Raw genomic sequence first — 22,253 nt, forward strand, 5'->3', positions numbered from 1 at the left:
CGACAGTTTGTAGTATTTCTGTAAATATTTGCTTGATAAATATTCACTTCGAATTTTACTTCCCAAGTCATTGCAGTAATCAAAAGTGTAGATTTAGTTGTCAAACAGGTGTAAAAAAATAATAATAATAAAATAAAATTTGTTCTAATCGATAGTAAATTAAAAACAAAATAAAAATGCATGGCTTAACAAGGGGGAAAATATGTTCTGGAATATATGTATAGCAATATTTCCTAAATATTCATTACATCTTATTTACTATTATTATGATTTTCTTATCGTGTAGCTGACTGTATTATAATTGTAATTATCAGAAATATTACGGTAATAAATTCAAATAGAGATAATGATTGATAATGAGAGTATTCATAGCAAATACAGTCAGTGATAACGATGGTGGTACTATATTAACGACAATAGTAACGCCATCGACAACTTCAATCTGAGCTGTCTATTCTTGAGCCCAAGAATAACTAAACATCGTCATCTGTCCATTCCATTCATACTTCCACATCAGTCAGCAACTGTGATCACGTTTTCGTCCTTTTCTATGAAAATACTTCAACTTCGGTTAATTATGATATCATTGTGCTATGCTCGCTACTACTTTACCTCAGTATAATGTAGTTATTGTCATTCATTGTAATATCATGCTTATAAATTCTTTATGATCACGTTATAAATTTAACATAAACTTTAGAAGAAAACGTCGCATCATTCATCTGTTGACAATTTAATCTGAACTTTGATTCTAAGTTAATACTGAAATGTATAATTAAACTCTTGGCACCCACAAATTCCACACTGTACGATTTAGACCTCTATATGCAGATTTCAGCAATGGAGGTAAAAGGCTATTTGCATATAGATATAAGGGACGACCAACCGAACGTAGCAAAAGATTTGTCTTATAACTACAAGGAAAGACGAAAATTGAGATTCAGAAGAATGTGATCTTACATATGTTGAGAAGCCTCACTGAAAATGATAGTTGATGTTATCAGATATCTACAGCAGTGGTTCCCAACTCTTCTTAGTCCTTTTCTTTACCACTAGCCCCCACGTCTTTCGAATTTATCTTTCCAGCAAAGTACATCTTCACCCATTCCAAGAATTACTGGAAATTGAAACAAAAGAAACACAAATGACAAACATAATTACCAGATGAAAGAGAGCGACGAAAGAAAATGCTTTCTTTGGTGAAAAAAAAAATCATCTCAGGGTTTAGCGACAAAAGTAATAAAGAATCTCAAGGACTAATTTTAAAGGTCCCTCCTGTAGGTATCAGCACAAGAGGAAGACCAGCCAAAGACAGCTAAAAAGTAATCTCATAACGATGACAGACCGAAAGAAAAGGGTGGAAGAATGTTATCATATATGTCTCGAAGAAACCACAAAAATTGAATATACGATGTGACCGCATCAAGAGTAGAACACTCGCTGAACCAACTCGATAATGGTAGTGATGGCAATGAAATTACAGTGATGATATGGTAACAAAACAATAAGTAACAATATTGTTACCATTATTATTATCTTTATCCTTATCATTTTATTAATTGTTTTAAGGATGATAATGATTAATGCCAATAATTTTTTTTTTCTTGTTCATTTTCTCTGTATTTGCATACATAATTATACACTTACACACACATAATTGCATGTGTACCTACATATATGTTTATGTGTATATGTGTGTATATATACACATTATATATGAATATATTTGTGTATATATATATATTATATATATAATATATATATATATATATATATATATATATATATACATGTTTGTGTGTGTGTGCGTGCGATGAAAATTCACAATTAGGCCTTTAACTTTTGTGGTTACAAATATCAAGGGGGAAAGTTAATGCATCGCTCCACCCACAACAGCATTTTTCATACTTATCATTAGGGAGGAGCTTTACTTGCTCTGTCTATTTAAACAGATTCACCCGCACTCACTACATCAGATATTCTATCATCGTCACGCAGCATGGCACTTAAGGTGAGAAGCCAAAAGACAATTTTACGTGGCAGAGATGTCACTGTGAATGCTTCTGTAAGGGATTCACCTTTTGTTTGAAGTTCAAACATATACAAATTCTTAAGCTTATATCTAAATTTTATAAGATAAATTGTAAAAGATATTCCCATATTGTAGGTAATTACACTCGCCGTCCTTGTGGCCATTGCCCACGCCCGCCCTCAGAACACACCGTCCTATGGATATGGCGTAACAACACAATCTTCAGCACCCGCCAAGTACGACTTCAACTACGCCGTCAACGACCCACCATCTGGCAACGACTTCGGACATCAGGAGGCCCGAGATGGCCCCAACACTCAGGGTTCCTACTACGTCCTACTTCCTGACGGTCGTCTTCAGAGAGTAACTTACACTGTCAACGGCGACTCCGGTTACGTGGCCGATGTCACTTACGAGGGTGATGCCACACCACGCCCTTATACACCCTCTCCACAGTATGCTTAGATATTATTTCGTTTCATTAATATTCTCTCTAAATTGTGTATACATAAGTTAATAAACTAGCATATACATAGTGTCGTTTCATAACATAATATGAACTACATTAAGCATGAAGCCATTTTTGTATCTTCATGTCTATGACTGGAGGCTCACAAGAAACGTAATTACTGAGGATATTACTATGTTGTAGAGACAGAATAAGCAGAGAGAGAGGCGTTGGTGTTAGTGTGCGTACAGCTTAGTGTCACCGATAGTTTTGTCATTAACTTTATTATTACTATTTCCACCATCATTATAGTTATCAGTTTAAAATTACGATTAGAAAAATTAGAAAATATTAAATATTGTTCAATGCTTTATCTTAGGGCATTAGCGATTATCATAATGTAACAGTAACAATGAAATCATGATTCCTGACGTTGCTAGAAATGAGAAATGAGACACGTAGGAACAAGCTTTTACAGCCAACTTTTCAAAGCTAAAAGGTTAATAAAAAAAAATCCACAAGTTACTCAACGAGTGCAGCAAAGTGACCTCAAATAGAAAGCAAGCCTGTGTAACTGTGTAACGGCAATTCATATGGAAATATGCTGGAGATTTGGCATATAATCAAAGGAAAGGAGCATTCAGTGGTGATATTTTGTAGTATTTCTGTAAATATTTGCTTGATACTTATTTTTTTTTCTTGCCAAGTCAATGCAGTAATCAAAATTGTAGATTTAGTTGTCAAACAGGTGGAAAGAAATATTGTTCTAATCAATAGTAAATGAAAAAAAAAATGTATGGCTTAGCGAGGGTGAAAATGGAGTTCTAGAATATATGTATAACAGTATTTCCTAAATATTCATTACCATCTTACCTACCGTTGTTTTATTAGGGTTTTTTATCATACAGCTGACTGTATTATAATTGTAATTATCAGAAATATTACAGTGATAAGTTAAAGTACTAATAATGATTGATAATGACAGTATTAATAGCAAATACAGTCAGTGATAACGATGATGGTAATATAATATTAATGACAATATCGACAACTTCAATCTAGACTTTCTCTAAGCCAGATGATCCATGCAGCCCAAGCATAACTAAACATTCATAATTCCACATCAGTCAGCAACTGTGATCTCGTTTTCGTCTTTTTCTATGGAAATACTTCATCTTCGGTTGATTATGATATGACTGTGCTATGCTGGCTACTACTTTACCTCAGTATAATGTAGTTATCGTCAATCATTCTCATATTATGTTTAAAAGTTTTTATGATCACGTTATTATTTTAACACAAACTTTAGAAGAAAAAAAGTCGCATCATTCATCTGTTGACACTTTAACCTGAACTCTGATTCTAAGATAAAACTGAAATTCATAAACTCTTGGCACCCACAAAGTCCACATTGTACGATGTAGACCTGTATACACAGCTTTCAGTTATGGAGGTAAAATGCTATTAGCATATAGAATAGATATAAGAGACGACCAACCGAATGTAGCAAAATATCTGTCTGATAATTACAAGGAAAGACCAAAATTGAGATTTAGAAGAATGTGATCTTACATATCTTGAGAAGCCTCACTGAAAATGATAGTTGATGTTATCAGTTATCTACAGCGGTGATTCCCAACTCTTCTCTGTAAGGCACTTTTTTTGCCGTTAGCCCCCACGTCATTCGAATTGATCTTTCCAGCAAAGTACACCTCCGCCTGTTCCAAGAATTACTGGAAATCAAAATAAAAGAAACACAAATGATAAACATAATTACCAGATGAAAGAAAGCGACGCAGAAAGAAGGGAAAAAATGGTATCAGGACAAGAGTAAGACCAGCCAAAGACAGCTAAAAAGTAATGTCATAACGATGTCAGACTGAAAAAATGGATAGGAGAATGTTATCATATATATCCTGAAGAAACCCACGAAAATTAATTATATGATATAGCCATATCAAGAGCAGAAAACTCACTAAACATAATTGTAGCGATGACAATGAAATTACAGTGATAATAGTAATGAAACAATAAGTAAAGCGAAGGTCACACTAGTCTATTCTGTCCTTGGATCCCCAGATAGGATCGCCGAAGTCTGGTCAGCTGCAGAGAAGGATTGGTCACACTACATTCTGTGTATCTTCGGACACTAATATGATATGACTTACTGCTGCATACCATTACTAAAATAAGATTTGACCTATATTTAAGATTTACCTATATTTTAGGTTAGGAATGTGAGGTAGAAATAACAGGATGCAGGAAACGTGAAATATGCATATTTGTGGAGAGTTGATGTGCGTAGCTCGGGTATTCATTGCTTATTTCATCCATTAATTTTCTTTTCACATTCCTGCTTTTATAATCCTTATGAATGGTTTTCCACAACGGCTCTTTGACACTCACTTTATCCAAGAAGGCGTAAGTAACTTCCGAAGAGAGCTCCATGCTTTTGGCGTGTCGAAGTGGGTTAATGTTTATGTTCGTTAGTTAAATGAACGTTTATCCGAATTATCTATAAACATTTAATGAGACATCGTTGTCCAATGCAATGTCTTTGTGTCTAAAAATTAGGTTTGTTATCATGATTTATATTCATTTCTTAAAGATTCTAAGTAATGAGTTAATTATATTATAGTTTTTGTTTCGGCAATATATTTCAGCTCTAGGCAGGTATGAAATACCGACAGAGCGTTTTCGTGCTGCGGAGGGATTTTCATCTCGGATCCGTTTACAGCCAGGGAAGCATCCAGTCCTGTAAAGGGATCCCTGGACATAATAGATTAATATGACCGGCCCTTAACCTGTATATCTTATGCAGTAGCAGTAACAATATTGTTACCTTTATTATTACATCTACCCTTACATGATATACAATAAAAAAATTACTGGAACTACATATTATATAAATATTAACATACATACATAAATGCAATGTGTGTGTGTGTGTGTGTGTGTGTGTGTGTGTGTGTGTGTGTGTGTGTGTGTGTGTGTGTGTGTGTGTGTGTGTGTGTGTGTGCGTGGTGTGTGTGTGTGTTTGTGTGTGAACACCTGTATAACAGATACAGTATATGTGATGAAAACCCACGACTGGGACTCTTTATGCCCATCGCTAGGGAGGAGCTTTATTTGCTCTACAGATAGAAACATTCTCGTTGTGTTATTCTATTCACGCTTTATGGTACTTAAGGTGAGATGCGAGAAGAAAAATATCCGTGGGTAGAAAGTGTAATGGTGAATTTGTATATCAAGCATTCGCCTTTCTTTTTGGATTTAAGCATATGACAAATGTACTAAAACTATTTCTAGGTAACATAAAATGTCACTCTTGCATTTTGTCTTTGCTAAAACTTTTCTGACAATAAAGCTGATTACACTTCGTCCGAAAACACACCGTCTTATGGCTATGGTGCCTCAACGCCCTCTTCAGCACTTGCTAAGTACGACTTCAACTATGCTGTCAACGACCCACCAGTTGGTAACGACTTCGGTCATCAGGAGGCTCGAGATGGCCCCAACACTCAGGATTCCTACTTCGTCCTCCTTCCCGACAGTCGCCTTCAGAGTATCGCCTACAGTGTGAACGGTGATTCTGGCTACTTGGCCGAGGTCACCTACGAGGGTGAGGCCCAGTACCCTTCCACACCACGCCCCTATACACCCGCTTCTCAGTATGCTTAGATATAATTTAGTTTAACAAATGTACATGAAATATACAGAATAAATTATTAGATTAGCATATCGAAGGCGTCATTTCATTTTGTAATAGGGATTACAGTTAGCGCAAAGGTATCTTAGTAAGTGTGTCTGTAAGAGATAGAAAGAGAAATTGTGAATAAGGGTATGAGAATATTATTTTTATATTGTAATCGTTACTTCCATTATTATTATTGCTGTCTATATGATTCGAATTAATGTTATTGTTTTGCAATTTATATCTCCACATATAAACTCCAAACTTTACGGAAAATGTGGTCAGTGATTATTTATACAAAAACCTGTGAGAAAACTTCCGACATCCTTTTCAACTTGTACTGGTGATCATCATAACATAACGATGATAATAATAGAGATAGTAATTTATATTATGCTGTTGTTGGTGGTATAATCATGAGGTAATGGTTGCTGTCAAAAACGGCATTTGTAGGATTGCTACAAATAGCATTGGTATGATACTCTTTAGATTTCACTTGTTAGACAAATCCCGTGTCAAGAGACCAGAACTGGTTGTTATTAAATCAGGGCAAGACTGCTACTTTCCATGTTGTGGTTTAGAAACAGCCGTAAAGAAATATGAATGTAAAGGTAGTTTTTACAGGTACAAGGACTCTAGGCAGATAGCCTAGAGCTAACAAAAAAAATTAAATTATCTGATAACTACGAAAAGAGAACATCCTGAGGAGACACATTTGGTGTCACCAACTATTTCAAATCTAAAATATTCCCATTAATCAGAAAGTATTAATTGTATGGATTTTGCTGTATACAGACAAGCAAATGTGCGTTGGTCTATTGTACATATATATACATAAATACATACATATATGCATATATGTACATTATATATTAACATATATGTATACATAATAGATGCACAAATACACACAAGTACACACGCATACACACACACACACACACACACACATATATATATATTATGAATATATTTGTGTATATATAGATATACATGAGTGTGTTTATCAATCTATCGATTTATCTATATATCTATACACATACAATATACAAGATACAAGATGCATTTATATATCAACATATATAAACAAATATATGCATACTTATAAATACACACATATATATGTATATACATATGTATATATGTATATATATATACATGTGTGTGTCTGTGTGTCCATGTGTATATGGTTATATATGTATACATACGATGCGAATATACAATTACACATATATACGTATTTCACATACATCTATGTGTACGACTGTGTGTGTAGATAGACACGAAAAAGAGGTAAAGTGTGTACCTGCGAAGAAAATCCACAATTAGGCCTCTAAATTATGAGGTTGGTAATAACAAAAGGAATGGTAATACATCGCTCCACCCACAAAAGCGCTCTTCACCTCATCATTTGGGAGGAGCTTTACTTGCTCCATCTATATAAACAGATGAAACCATTCTTACTTCATCAAACATTCCACCACCATCATTACAACATGATACTGAAGGTGAGATGTAAAAGGTGGATTAATGTGGGTGAGACGTTATAGTGAATACGTGTGTAATCAATACGCTTTTTGTTTGATGTTCAAACATATAATAAATCTGCATAATTTTATTTGTATTAGAGAAGATGTAAGTGATATTTTATGTTTCTCAGCAGGCAATTATACTCTCCGCTCTTGTGGCCGTTGCCCTCTCCCGCCCTGAAAACGCACCATCCTATAGCTATGGTGTCACAACGCCGTCCTATGGATATGGTGTAACAACGCCCCCTTCAGCTCCCGCCAAGTACGATTTCAACTACGCCGTTAACGACCCACCATCTGGCAACGACTTCGGCCATCAGGAGGCCCGAGATGGCCCCAATACTCAGGGTTCCTACTACGTCCTACTTCCTGACGGTCGTCTTCAAAGGGTTACCTATACTGTCAACGGCGACTCCGGTTACGTGGCCGATGTCACCTACGAGGGTGATGCTACACCACGCCCCTATACACCCGCTCCCCAGTATGCTTAGAGATTATTTCGCTGTATTAATAGTGTCCCTAAGTTATGTATAAATAAGTTAATAAACTAGCATATGCATAGCGTCGTTTTATAACATAATATGAACTACATTGAGCATAAAGGCATTTTTGTATCTACATGTCTATTTTAACCCTATTTTATTACTGTTATTACTATTCTCATCATCATTATAGCTATCAGTATAGAATTAAGATTTATATAATCATAGTGTATAGTATTCATCCACACGTTAAATACCATCTATGATTATTGCTGACAAATTAGGAAAACGTTTCATATTGTTCAATACTTTTTCTTGCGGGATTAACGACTATCATAATGTGACAGCAACAATGAATCATGATTCCTGTCATTGCTAGAAATGAGAGATGAAAGAGACTCAGGAACAAGCTTTCATAGCCAACTTTCCAAAGCTAAAAGACTGATAAAAATATCCATGAGTGACAGAGAGTGAAGTAAAGTGAACCAAAAAGAATGAGCAAGCCTGTGTAACTGGGCAACGGGAGTATTCAGTAGCGACAGTATATGGTATTTCCGTAAATATTTGTTTGATTTGTTTGTTTTTTTACTTACCAAGTCAATGCAGTAATCAAAGGTTTAGATTTGGTTGTCAAACAGATGGAAATAATTGTTCTAATCGAAAGTAAATAAAAATAAAATGTATGACTTTAGCGAGGGGGAAAAGGTCTGGAATATATGTATAACAATATTTCCTAAATATTCATTTCCATATTTACTTTTTCTCTCTCTCTTATCATATAGCTGACAGTGCTATAACTGTAATTCTCAGAAATATTAATATAAGTAGTGATAATCATTGATAATAGTATTAATAGCAAATACAGCAGTAATAATGATGAGAGTAATATAGTGATAGTATCAATAGCAAATACAGTTAGTGGTAAGGATGATGGTAATATGATATTAATGACAATATCGACAACTTCAAACTAGGCTGTCTCTAAGCCCGATGATCCATGCAGCCTAGGAATAAGTAAACATTGTCATCTGTCCATTCCATTCATACTTCCACATCAGTCAGCAACTGTGATCACGTTTTCGTCCTTTTCTATGAAAATACTTCAACTTCAGTTAATTGTGATATGATTGTGCTATGCTCGCTTCTGCTTTACCTCAGTATAATGTAGTTATTGTCATTCATTCTAACATCATACTTGTAAATTCTTATGCTTGTAAATTCTTCATGATCATGTTATCATTTTAACATAAATTATAGAAAAAAAGAACTCGCATCATTCATCTGTTAGTACCTTAACATGAACTTTGATTCAGAGATAATATATAATGTATCATGTATCATGTATAATATATATTGTAAATATTTCCATGCTGTAGGTAATTACAATCACCGTCCTTGTGGCAATCTTCAGCATCCGCCAAGTACGACTTCAACTACGCCGTCAACGACCCACCATCTGGCAACGAATTCGGCCGTCAGGAGGCCCGAGATGGCCCCAACACTCAGGGTTCCTACAACGTCCTACTTCTTGACGGTCGTCTTCTTCACGGTTGTATGTGTGTGTGTGTGTGTGTGTGTGTGTGTGTGTGTGTGTGTGTGTGTGTGTGTGTGTGTCTGTTTGTCTGTGTCCATGTGTATATGGTTATATATGTATACATACGATGCGAATATACAACATACACATATATACGTATTTTACATACATCTATGTGTACGGCCGTGTGTGTAGATAGACACGAAAAAGAGGCAAATTGTGTGCCTGCGAAAAAAAAATCCACAATTAGGCCTCTAAATTATGAGGTTAGTAATATCAAAAGGAAAGGTAATACATCGCTCCACCCACAAGAGCGCACTTCACCTCATCATTTGGGAGGAGCTTTACTTGCTCCATCTATATAAACAGATGAAACCATTCTCACTTCATTAAACATTCCACCACCATCATACAACATGACACTGAAGGTGAGATGTAAAAGGTGGATTGATGTTGGTGAGACGTTATAGTGAATATGTGTGTCATCAATACGCTTTTTGTTTGATGTTCAAACATATAATAAATCTGCATAATTTTATTTGTATTAGAACTGATATAAGTGATATTTTATGTTTCTCAGCACTAGTGTTAAAACTTTCCCGATATTGTAGGCAATTATACTCTCCGCTCTTGTGGCCGTTGCCCTCTCCCGCCCTGAAAACACACCATCCTATAGCTATGGTGTCACAACGCCGTCCTATGGATATGGTGCAACAACGCCCCCTTCAGCACCCGCTAAGTACGACTTCAACTACGCCGTCAACGACCCACCATCTGGCAACGACTTCGGCCATCAGGAGGCCCGAGATGGCCCCAACACTCAGGGTTCCTACTACGTCCTACTTCCTGACGGTCGTCTTCAAAGGGTCACCTATACTGTTAACGGTAACTCCGGTTACGTGGCCGATGTCACTTACGAGGGTGATGCTACACCACGCCCCTATACACCCGCTCCCCAGTATGCTTAGAGATTATTTCGCTGTATTAATAGTGTCCCTAAGTTATGTATAAATAAGTTAATAAACTAGCATATGCATAGAGTCGTTTTATAACATAATATGAACTACATTGAGCATAAAGGCATTTTTGTATCTATATGTCTGACTATTTTAACCCTATTTTATTACTTTTTACTATTCTCATCATCATTATAGCTATCAGTATAGAATTAAGATTTATATAATTATAGTGTATAGTATTCATCCACACATCAAATACCATCTATGATTATTGTTGACAAACTCGGAAAACATTTCATATTGTTCAATACTTTTTCTTGCGGGATTAACGATTATCATAATGTGACAGCAACAATGAATCCTGATTCCTGTCATTGCTAGAAATGAGAGATGAAAGAGACTCAGGAACAAGCTTTCATAGCCAACTTTCCAAAGCTAAAAGACTGATAAAAATATCCATGAGTGACAGAGAGTGAAGTAAAGTGAACCAAAAAGAATGAGCAAGCCTGTGTAACTGGGCAATGGGAGTATTCAGTAGCGACAGTATATAGTATTTCCGTAAATATTTGTTTGATACTTTGTTTTTTACTTACCAAGTCAATGCAGTAATCAAAGGTTTAGATTTGGTTGTCAAACAGATGGAAATAATTGTTCTAATCGAAAGTAAATAAAAATAAAATGTATGACTTTAGCGAGGGGGAAAAGGTCTGGAATATATGTATAACAATATTTCCTAAATATTCATTTCCATATTTACTTTTTCTCTCTCTCTTATCATATAGCTGACAGTGCTTTAACTGTAATTCTCAGAAATATTAATATAAGTAGTGATAATCATTGATAATAGTATTAATAGCAAATACAGTCAGTAATAATGATGAGAGTAATATAGTGATAATATCAGTAGCTAATACAGTCAGTGGTAAGGATGATGGTAATATGATATTAATGACAATATGGACAACTTCAAACTAGGCTGTCTCTAAGCCCGATGATCCATGCAGCCCAAGAATAAGTAAACATTGTCATCTGTCCATTCCATTCATAATATAACAATATTTCCTAAATATTCCATTCCATGTTTACTTTTTTCTCTGTCTTATCATATAGCTGACAGTGCTATAACTGTAATTCTCAGAAATATTAATATACGTTGTGATAATCATTGCTAATAGTATTAATAGCAAATACAGTCAGTAATAATAATGAGAATAATATATTAATGACAATAGTAACGCCATCGACTACTCCTATTTAGGTTGCCTCCAACTCGATGATTCATACAGTCCAAGAATAACTTAACTTGTCACCTGTCCATTTCATTCATAGATCCACATCTGTCAGCAACTGTGATTTCGTTCTTTTCTATGAGAATACTTCAACTACGGTTGATTATAATATGATTGTGCTATGATGGCTACCGTTTTACTTCAGAATAATGTAGTTATCGCCATTCATTTTCATATCATGCTCATAAATTCTTTATAATCGCGTTATTATTGAAAAAAGTCGCATTATTCATTTATTGACACTTTAACAAAACTTTGATTCTAATATAAGACTAAAATTCAATTAAACTCATGTCATCCACAAATTCCACATTGTACGATAGAGACCTAAATATACAGCATTCAGCGATGGAGATAAAATGTTTTTGGCATATAAGATTTGTATTTTGTTCCTGCAACTTATAGACACACGAAAGGCCATCCGAATGTAGCAAAAGATTTGTCTGATATCTACGAGGAAAGACGAAAACTGAAATTCAGAAGAATGTGATCTTACATATCTTGAGGAGCCTCACTGAAACTGATAGTTCTACAGCATCTACAGCAGTGGTTCTTAAACCGTTCTCAGCGATGGCACCTTAAACCCACATAGTCCTTTTCTTTACCGCTAGCCCCCACGTTGTTCGAATTTATCTTTTCACCAAAGTGCATCTTCGCCTGTTCTAAGAATTACCGCAAATCGAAACAAAAACACAGTTGACAAATTTACCTGATTAATGAGAGCACCGCAAATATGTGGTAATACAATAATAGTAGTGATAATTTAATTGTAATGATAATGAAAATACATTCTAATATTCTAATATTTTCATTGCTGCATCATCATTTCATTTCTTCCTGTTATTTTGCTTGTATTGGTAGCAGTAGTATCATTATAACAATCTGTGACTGAATTTCAATTTTATGTTATAACTCTTTTTCTCATTTATATTGCTTACGAATGGTATGAAGAAATAATTAGAGACGATAAAACCCTCTAAATCATATGCAAAATCTTAACAGTAATTAACAAATGTAAGTTCATATATATATATATATATATATATATATATATATATATATATATATATATACTATAGATAGATATAGGTATAGATATAGATATAGATATAGATATAGATATATACATATATATACACATACATACATACATACACACATACATATAATATATATATATATATATATATATATATATATATATATATATATATATATATATATATATATATATATATATGTGTGTGTGTGTGTGTGTGTGTGTACATATATAAACACACATACACACACACGCGCGCGCGCGAATTTAGGTTATAGAGTTGTCACAGTAAATATGTGTAGGGGGAAACTCCCTCTGCTTAAAGTTTAATTATAAATCATATCTACAGATGTTAACTCTACCGTATATATTTTACTTGAAAGTCAATCTGTTTCTTAAAAATTGTTAAAACACCGCCAATGTTGCTGGTAACTACGCTCGCCGCCTTTGTGGCCGTTACCCTCGCTCACCCTGAGAACATACCATCCTATGGGTATGGCGACCCAACGCCCTCTTCAGCACCTGCCAAGTATGACTTCGAATACGCCGTAAACGACCCATCCTTTGGCCCGAGATGGTCCTAACAGTCAGGGTCTGTGTTCGAATTTCTTACTAAAACGATTGCTCTAGATGTTGATCGTTAAATCAGGTCACTATCTATCTTTTCAATCAACGGGAGTGTTCGAAATAATCATATTTTTGAGGTTATAATGCCAGAATGAGGCGAAACGGCCCAGCAAACAGATAGCGAAAACATTTCCTTTCGGAGACAACGTCTGACCCCGAGGCCTAGAGACTCCCTGCGGTGGTGCTCCTGATTTATGGCAAATTGTTAGTATTTTCTTGCTCAGTGGTCTGTCTGTGTAAACGCGTAATTGTGCTTGTTTAGAGAAATATTTTAAAAGATTCATGATTGCGTAAATAGAATTTGAAAGCCATTACTTTGCCTTTGAAAAGGGGAGTGCAACTTATAAGATATAAAAGTAATATAGCAAATGGTTTCATAAAAACATTACATTACATTACATGAAAATACAATTAACATATCTAAAGTCACCTACATCTGGAATAGGTGTTCTATTACATCTTCCACATATAGGTAAGAAAAATATTAAGATAATTAAGCAAGGAACTCTTTAATTAGTAAGTCACGTGATCTCAAAATTTACATTTCATGTGACAATTAGTAAAATGGTATTTCATGTTTCGTTTCATGCCTATAAATAATGTGTTCTAAGCAAAGCATTTTGTTGATAAAAGTAGGGCACCTACCTATTACTTTAAATGAAGAATAGTGTACGTAGGCCAATATTAACGTATAACTCGTATAGTGGATGTGCAATAATGACACCAATTCAGTCAATGTTTTCGGAAAACTAGGATGGCAAGCGGAATCATCTACTAATGACCACTCTTGTTGACCCGCAGGTGAGCATAATGAACCGATTTTTTATCCGGCAAACAAAGGTTGGCTAGTAAATCCTCATATATATGATCCCTGCAAACATACTTCCATATTGTACACACACGCATACATATATGTTTGAATACATGCACACACACTAACCTGTGCATATTGTCCGTTAACACCTACTACAACTTGATAATCACAGTAAGTAAAAGCATAATGTCTTTGCTTGTCCTTTTGCCGTATTTCTTGAGGACAGTTTCTAGATAGATAGATTCTTATGTGTGCTTGTGTGTAATGAAAAGTGTTTGGGTTGCATAATACGGCTCTAAGTTGCGAAGTAGCAACTGTCATCAGAAATGTCAAGGTAAATGATAGTGTACTGCTTACCTTGTTTCGACTATTTAATCACATGGACCCACATTCCTCGTATAGATATTCTAACATCACACACTATGAAATACGAGGTACGATACGAGAACGCGATTTTAGGTCGTAGAAAGTGTCACAGTAAATATGTGTAGGGGAAACGCCTTCTGCTTAAAGCTTAGCTACAATCATATTTAGATACTTAGTCTATTGTATATGATGTCTTACTTGCTATTTAATGTCTCTTTAAAATTGTCTAAAGAATTGCCGATATTGCAAGTAATTGCGCTCGCCGCCCTTGTGGCCGTTACCCTCGTCTTCCCTGAGAACACACCACCCTATGGATATGGCGTCACAACGCCCTCTTCAGCACCTGCGAAGTACGATTTCACCACCACCTGGCAACGGATTCGGCCATCAGGAAGCCCGAGATGGCCCCAAAACTCAGGGTTTCTCCCACGTTCTTACTTCCTGACAGTCGTCTTCAGAGGGTCACTTTCCGTGTCAACGGCGACTCTGGTTACGTGGCCGATGTCACCTATGAAGATGAAGCCCAGTACCCTTCCACATAACGGCCCCATGCACCCGTCCCTTAGTATGCTTAGATATAGTTTAGTTGGATGAATAATGTCCATAAACATTGTATGTATAGTATGATACACTAGCATTAAGATGACATCGTTCCATATCATTGAATTGTGTAGAGTGTGAAGGCATTTTTATCTTCACTGACTTGTGACTGAATAAAAGCGTGTGTTAGCGACAGACCGTCTGTGTTAGAATTTCTTACTAAAACAATTATTCTTGATATTGACCTTCAATCATATCACGATTTTACTTTGACAATCAATAGGAAAATACGGAATACTCATATTTTGGGAGTTAAAATGCCAGAATGAGGTCAGACGCTGCACCACACGGATAATGAAAATAATGACTCCTGAACACATTCCCTTTCGAAAAGGATGGTTTTACCGTGAAACCTAAAAATTCCCTGTGGTGGTGTTCCAGATATATGTCAAACTATGTGCAGTGTTTTGCTCTATAGTTTATGTAAATGTGTTATTATGGTCAGATTAGGCATCGCAATAGAAATATTGTCGTTTTCATTACTGATATACATTATCCGTATTTTCCTTAAAATCATCCCCTTCATAATACTTTTTCAAGAGGTTCACATGCACATGTTGTTTCTTACGCCTCTTAGGGGTTTCAGTTACATAATTTACATCACTGAAGAGACTGGTTAGGAAGAGGAAGCAAGGCCAAAACTAAATCACCTTCATTAAACGTTCTTATTTCAATATTATTTATTTTAACTAAATATGCTTTCATTTTAGTCTGAACTTTACCCAAATGATTATGGGCTGTTTGTAATATATGCTTAAATTTATTTACATAAGCATCTGCAGGAATCTCCTCTTCATTTAACCAACATTCCTTTAAGACTTTTATCGGTCCGCACACTTCATGGCCGTAAATTAATTGAAATGGTAAATAACTAAGACTCTTTTGAACACTGTCCCTTACAGAAATCAGCAGCAAATCTATTTCCTTCGTCCCACCCAGAACCAGTCTCTAAACAGAAGGCTTTAATCATTGTTTTTAGAGTATAGTGAAACCTTTCAACTACCCCTTGTCTCTGAGGATGATATACGCTCGACCTGCACTATTGTATACCCAAAGACTTTATTACTTTTTTATACAGTCTGGGCGTGAAATCTGACTCTTAATCTGATCTGGCAAACCCAATTGTGTGAAAACTTTATGAAAGCCTTCACAACATTCTTAGCAGTAATGCGTCCGGGGAGAAAAACGTCAGTATATCGGGTGGCCACGTCAATGATAATTAATAGAAACTTATTACCACGTTTAGTCTTTGGAATGGGACCTACACAGTCAACAACTACTTTACTGAAAGGTTCTGTAACACTGGGATAGGTTGTAAGGGATATGGTTTGTCGGCAGCTCCTGAAAAAAAACGGTAAATAAAAAGAGTTTCCGTACTTCCAAAATCAGTTTTGACTATAATTAGTGATTTATGAATTATGACGGAATGACTAATAACTATGATAATGAAAGATTATCATAGTAATTTTACTTATAAGAAAGTATTACAATACAGTACACTTGTAATGAACAATATTGAAGATACATTAATGAAGGGCATACTAATTAATGAATTAATTAACAATTGCTAATGATTATAACATGAAGAATGAATGACATCAGAGAATGAACAAGAGGAAACTAGAAAATCACTAATAATCACTAATACTTTAACACGAGATAGTTGTTCTTACGTGGTAATTAGCCATTCATATTGGGTCACATCATTCAGAGTTGACTTCCGCATTAGGAGAATTTGAGTTCAGCGGAGTTGCTCTTCTCCTGAATTCTTGTCATGTCTCTTGGTGACATACCAACCGTAACAACATATTAATATCTGTGTGTGCGTGCGTGTGCGTGTGCGTGTGCGTGTGTGTTGTGTGTGTGTGTGTGTGTGTGTGTGTGTGTGTGTGTGTGTGTGTGTGTGTGTGTGTGTGTGTGTGTGTGTGTGTGTGTGTGTGTGTGTGTGTGTGCGTGTGTGTGAGTGTGTGTATGTGTGTATATATATATGTGTGTGTGTGTGTGTGTGTGTGTGTGTTGTTAAATCTATATAAATAATATATAGACAATGTGTATACATGTAATATATATATATATATATATATATATATATATATATATATATATATATATATATATATATATATATATATATATATTATATATATGTATATACATGTATATATGTATATGACTTTTGGTTAAAACATCGGGTATCGAATTTTATAATATCAATAATGAGAGTAATAAGAGTTTTATTGCTTCGTATTACATCATAGAGCAACAATTAATCAACATATTTGAGGGCAAAAATCTTGTTTTTCTCCCAATTAATCTGATATCAGTTGCAATTATTAATAAAAATTTGTGTCACTTCCCTTGTTCTAAGGAGTGTCATTATTATTTAGACGCTATATGTATATATAAGTTTTTATTTTGATTTCTCTTTTGTTGGGGGGAGGGGCGGAGGTAGTGGAGGCGTTATCGATTACATCGTTTAATGTGTTAAATTTCCCAGTAACCAATTACAATTTCCAGTTATCGATTTCCAGTTATGATTCCCAGAGTCAGGATTGAACTCAGGACTCAATATTATTCAATCTAACACAACTCTCCATGACACTGTTTCTCTTTTCTCTCCAAGTTGGTGCAAGTTATTCCTTGTACGAATGCTTGGTTAAGAAATATTTTTTTTTTTTTACTTATTAAAGAATTCAGACGCCTTTTTATTCGCCTAGCTTCTTCACGTCCATTATCGCCCGGGTGTTTGGGTGGTGGTGGAGAAGGTGGGAGGAGGGGAAGGGTAATCGTTTGAACACACACACACACACACACGCACGCACGCACGCACGCACGCACGCACGCACGCACAACACACGTCCAGAGAAAGAAAGAGAGTGAGACTACATTAAAAACATAAATATTGACTGTATAGAGTATGCAGTGTGATGTACCACCGCATATTCTATTTCCAAGTTTTCCAGTGCTAATCGATTACGAATCACAAAAGTAATCGATTACTAAAAAAAAAATGAATATCGGCCATCGCTAAGCGGAAGTTGTTATTACCATTGTGTTGGAGGAACGGAAGGTAATTTAAACTTAGGCTAATTACTTTACAATTCAAAATACATAGTTATTAGGATAATTAAGGTATTTCATCAGCGTAATAGGAGCTTCTAGTGTTAATGTAATTAGCCCTCGCCAGTGTTAGGCTTAAAAATATATTTGTATTTATGTCACAAATACCATATATAACTATAGATTTTGAAACGGCTTACCCAATAGATTATCCGACTTTATTTGAGTTGTGATGACGATGTGTGTGCTTATGTGTTCACTAGTGTCATATTTATTGGTAGTTGTGTGACACTGCATCTATATGTATCATGTGCATATATATATATATATACACTAACATAAAAAACAAGGCTCAAATATCATACAAAGAAGAAACAGGTGAGTAACTACACTGCTGGAAGGTAAGAATACCAGTGCTTTCTCTCCTGAAAAATATTACGGGGGGTAAACTCGGCCACACCTTCAGGATTCAAGGTGAGCGTGGTGAGGAAACACTGAAACTGTTCCACGTGGTGCATCCTCATTACATCTTCCTAAGGGCAACAAGCTCTCTCGGCGCTTTGAATAGCATATTTGCAATCAAGTTCATATCTGTAAGTAGATAACATGGGCCTTCATAGCATACATCAATATATATAAATAAAGGCATATATGTGTGACATAAGTATGTATGTATGTGTGTGAGGAGGGGGGTCGCGCACGAGCTTTGTAGACAAAACAACGCAGGGAAGAGCAAGTTAAAGAGTATGGCCTCATTGTTATATTACTTCATCAGGGTAATAAAGTGATATACTGAAACGGCAATAGAGAATGAAAGCATCTGTTTTGTTTAAAACTTTGTCTTATTTCCCAAACCCCTCGGTTTATTTAGGGGTGTGTGTGTGTGTGTGTGTGTGTGTGTGTGTGTGCTTTTCTTTGTCAAAAGAAGCACCCCTCTCTCTTTCTCTTCCCTCCCTCTATTTAAATATTGCATGATTTTTTTTACTGAAGGCATTGCTTAATGATACCATCCTACCTTCGAATGCAAATTACGAGCCGCAGATCTAGAACATCAATGAGAGAGAAAATTTATGCATTCACGACTCCAGGTGATGAAAGAAAGAAAATTCATGTTTGCTTGTTCTGTAATTGATAAAAATATATGGCTCTATGCTGCACGCTCCGTACATTCTCCGTACATCTTGTATATCTGGAAACATTTTGATGACAATATTCATCTTCAACACTATAGTTCGAAAGTATATATTTGACAATGTTGATACAGAACGGGTCTTGTTGGAAAGTAAAAAAGTAAGACTTGTGCTGAATATTTTCGACTATCCCTTGCAAACTACGCCTTGATTTTATAGACACATGCACACACACACACACACACACACACACACACACACACACACACACACACACACACACACACACACACACACACACACACACACACACACACACACACACACACATACACACACACACACACACGTAACGCACACACACACACACACGCACACCACAACACACACACACACACACATACACACACACACACACACACACACACACACACACATACACATACATACACACATACACATACACACACACACATATATATATATATATATATATATATATATATATATATATATATATATATATATATATATATGTATATATATATTTATATACATATATATATATATATATATATATATATATATATATATATATATATATATATATGCATAATATATACGTGTGCAGGGATCCTCGAAAACCTGTTAAAGAAGCTCACCTGTGGGTCAACATGAGGGTCAGTAAACATTAGTAGATAAATATTCTACTTATTATCGTCCTAGTATTCTGAAAGTCTCCCCTGATTTGGTTTCGTTACTGTATATCTACAAAAGAAGTGTAATTTAGCCGTTGGTCTATGTACAGTTTATTTTATTTAAGGTCATAACAAAAGGCAATAAGTCAAGGTGCATCACCTGTAGAAATGACTCGCATCACGACATGCCATTTGCGATATGTCACATGGCGTACCAATCACGAGACAGCATCCTTTAATTATAAAATTCTTAATGAATCATGGAAAATATCCTTACTGGTTTAATATCTATCGACCTATTTCCGTTGCCTATTTTTTCTTTGACGTTTCTGTTCATTACTGTCAGTTGATGAATAAACTGAAAATACCACATGAGATCTACCGAAGACAGCAAGTTTAGTAATATATTCACTAACACCGTTAATATCGCTGACTTCCTGCTAAGCGCAAAACTTTAACTTGTCAAGATGTAATTGTTGATGTCAAAATTAAATTCAAATACCATGACCAATAGTAATGTTATACTGGGCTAACAACGGAAGTAATTTTGTAAATAAGATCAGTAGGATGTATGTAGATGTGCATATATTCAGTGCAGATGTCTTTGTTATTTCTTTTACAACACAGAAGAGATCATATCTTAATCTTAGAACGCAAACTTCTAAATCTAAACTTCCTTTCTCAAAGATATAAATATTTCAAATTCTTATTACATTTTTGCGATATCATTTTTAAACATGCACAATGATAGGTTAACAGAGACCACTGAGAACAGCATTGCCTATAATTTGTCATAAATCTGGAACACCACCGCAAGGAAATCTTCAGGACTCAAGGTAAGACAATCCTCTCGGCCTCTCCTTCATAACGGCGCTACACAGAGATGAAAAGTGTTTTGCCTTCATTATCGTCATGCTGCATTGCCTCGCGTCATTCTGGCATTATACCGTCTGAAGTATGGTCCTTCTGCATTTCCCCGTTGATTAAGAAGACTAAGATAATGTTTAATCAGATTCCAATGCCTATAGCAATCGTATTAATGATAAATTCTTTTGGAGACAGTCCTTATAGCAAAAACAAGTTCTGCCATCTCTGTGATCACCGATATCGCCATCCCAGATAGTATAAACTTACACAGCATAATTCCTCTTCCACCTGCCGAGAACGGCTTAAACTACTCTGTAAGCGATCCACTATTTAGCAGTGACTTCGTGCACCAGGAAACCCGTGACGTCAATAACACACACTGGTTCTACTACTTTCCGTCTGAAAAGGGTTGCCCGAGTTATCAATGAACGGTTACGGAAAGAGAACCAGAACCGACCCTACGACCCTCTCACAGGCCTCCCTCAGCTCTGTTACAAGCCAGCCTTTACCGATACCCAGAAAGAGACAATCATATGTTACTGATTTTGCAAATGTAGAGAAAGAGAAAAAGCATTAGATATCCTTCGTTGACTTCGAAATCAGGAGATAATGATCTGTGGGATTTTTTTCTATCATATGTATAATATCTTTCAGGGCGGTCTTTGTCATTTAGCAATATCGGGTTTCTGTAAATTACCTCATCTCAGTAACTGATCAAAGCTTCAATATAAAATCACAGTAAAATGCAGATTCCTAACTCCGTAATTGAGTCATAAGTCGCCACTAACGACCACAGAGAAGCAAAGAGTCTTGGAACATCTTATTCTAGTATATGTAATTTTGTCAATCAAGTACGATAAAATTATTCGTCAACCTTCGACATGCAAAATATACATAAGTAATTAGCATTCTAGTAATGAATACTTCATACTTGCAATGCATAAAATATGAATAATCAAAATCTTCTTACTCTAAAAGTTTCATACATGAAGAGCATATTATACAAACGATGCATTAGATTGAAACCACTGTAACCTCAAGCCTGAACCTCAAGTTGTTGCTAACTGTATTTACAGAAGCATCAT

At 35.4% G+C, this 22,253-nt stretch overlaps 4 protein-coding genes across 4 annotated transcripts; all 4 read left to right on the top strand.

The window, feature by feature from the left end:
• Positions 1-1,999: 1,999 nt before the first annotated feature.
• On the top strand, positions 2,000-2,497 carry LOC119589600 (pro-resilin-like). Its single transcript, XM_037938199.1, has 2 exons — positions 2,000-2,011; positions 2,168-2,497. The coding sequence occupies exons 1-2, from the start codon at positions 2,000-2,002 to the stop codon at positions 2,495-2,497; spliced, it is 342 nt and encodes a 113-aa protein (XP_037794127.1).
• A 3,161-nt stretch (positions 2,498-5,658) lies between these two features.
• On the top strand, positions 5,659-6,161 carry LOC119587273 (pro-resilin-like). The gene is made up of 2 exons (XM_037936030.1): positions 5,659-5,695; positions 5,848-6,161. The coding sequence occupies exons 1-2, from the start codon at positions 5,659-5,661 to the stop codon at positions 6,159-6,161; spliced, it is 351 nt and encodes a 116-aa protein (XP_037791958.1).
• Positions 6,162-6,598: 437 nt separating this feature from the next.
• On the top strand, positions 6,599-8,202 carry LOC119587284 (cuticle protein 19-like). The gene is made up of 2 exons (XM_037936040.1): positions 6,599-6,785; positions 7,815-8,202. The coding sequence occupies exons 1-2, from the start codon at positions 6,599-6,601 to the stop codon at positions 8,192-8,194; spliced, it is 567 nt and encodes a 188-aa protein (XP_037791968.1). The 3' UTR covers positions 8,195-8,202.
• A 1,117-nt stretch (positions 8,203-9,319) lies between these two features.
• On the top strand, positions 9,320-10,687 carry LOC119587295 (cuticle protein-like). The gene is made up of 4 exons (XM_037936050.1): positions 9,320-9,398; positions 9,597-9,737; positions 10,089-10,147; positions 10,331-10,687. Exons 1-4 carry the CDS (start codon positions 9,320-9,322, stop codon positions 10,685-10,687), a joined length of 636 nt encoding a protein of 211 aa, XP_037791978.1.
• The last annotated feature ends 11,566 nt before the right edge of the window (positions 10,688-22,253 follow it).

The sequence above is a fragment of the Penaeus monodon genome, chromosome 3 (assembly GCF_015228065.2).
Source record: "Penaeus monodon isolate SGIC_2016 chromosome 3, NSTDA_Pmon_1, whole genome shotgun sequence".
Taxonomy (NCBI): domain Eukaryota; kingdom Metazoa; phylum Arthropoda; class Malacostraca; order Decapoda; family Penaeidae; genus Penaeus; species Penaeus monodon.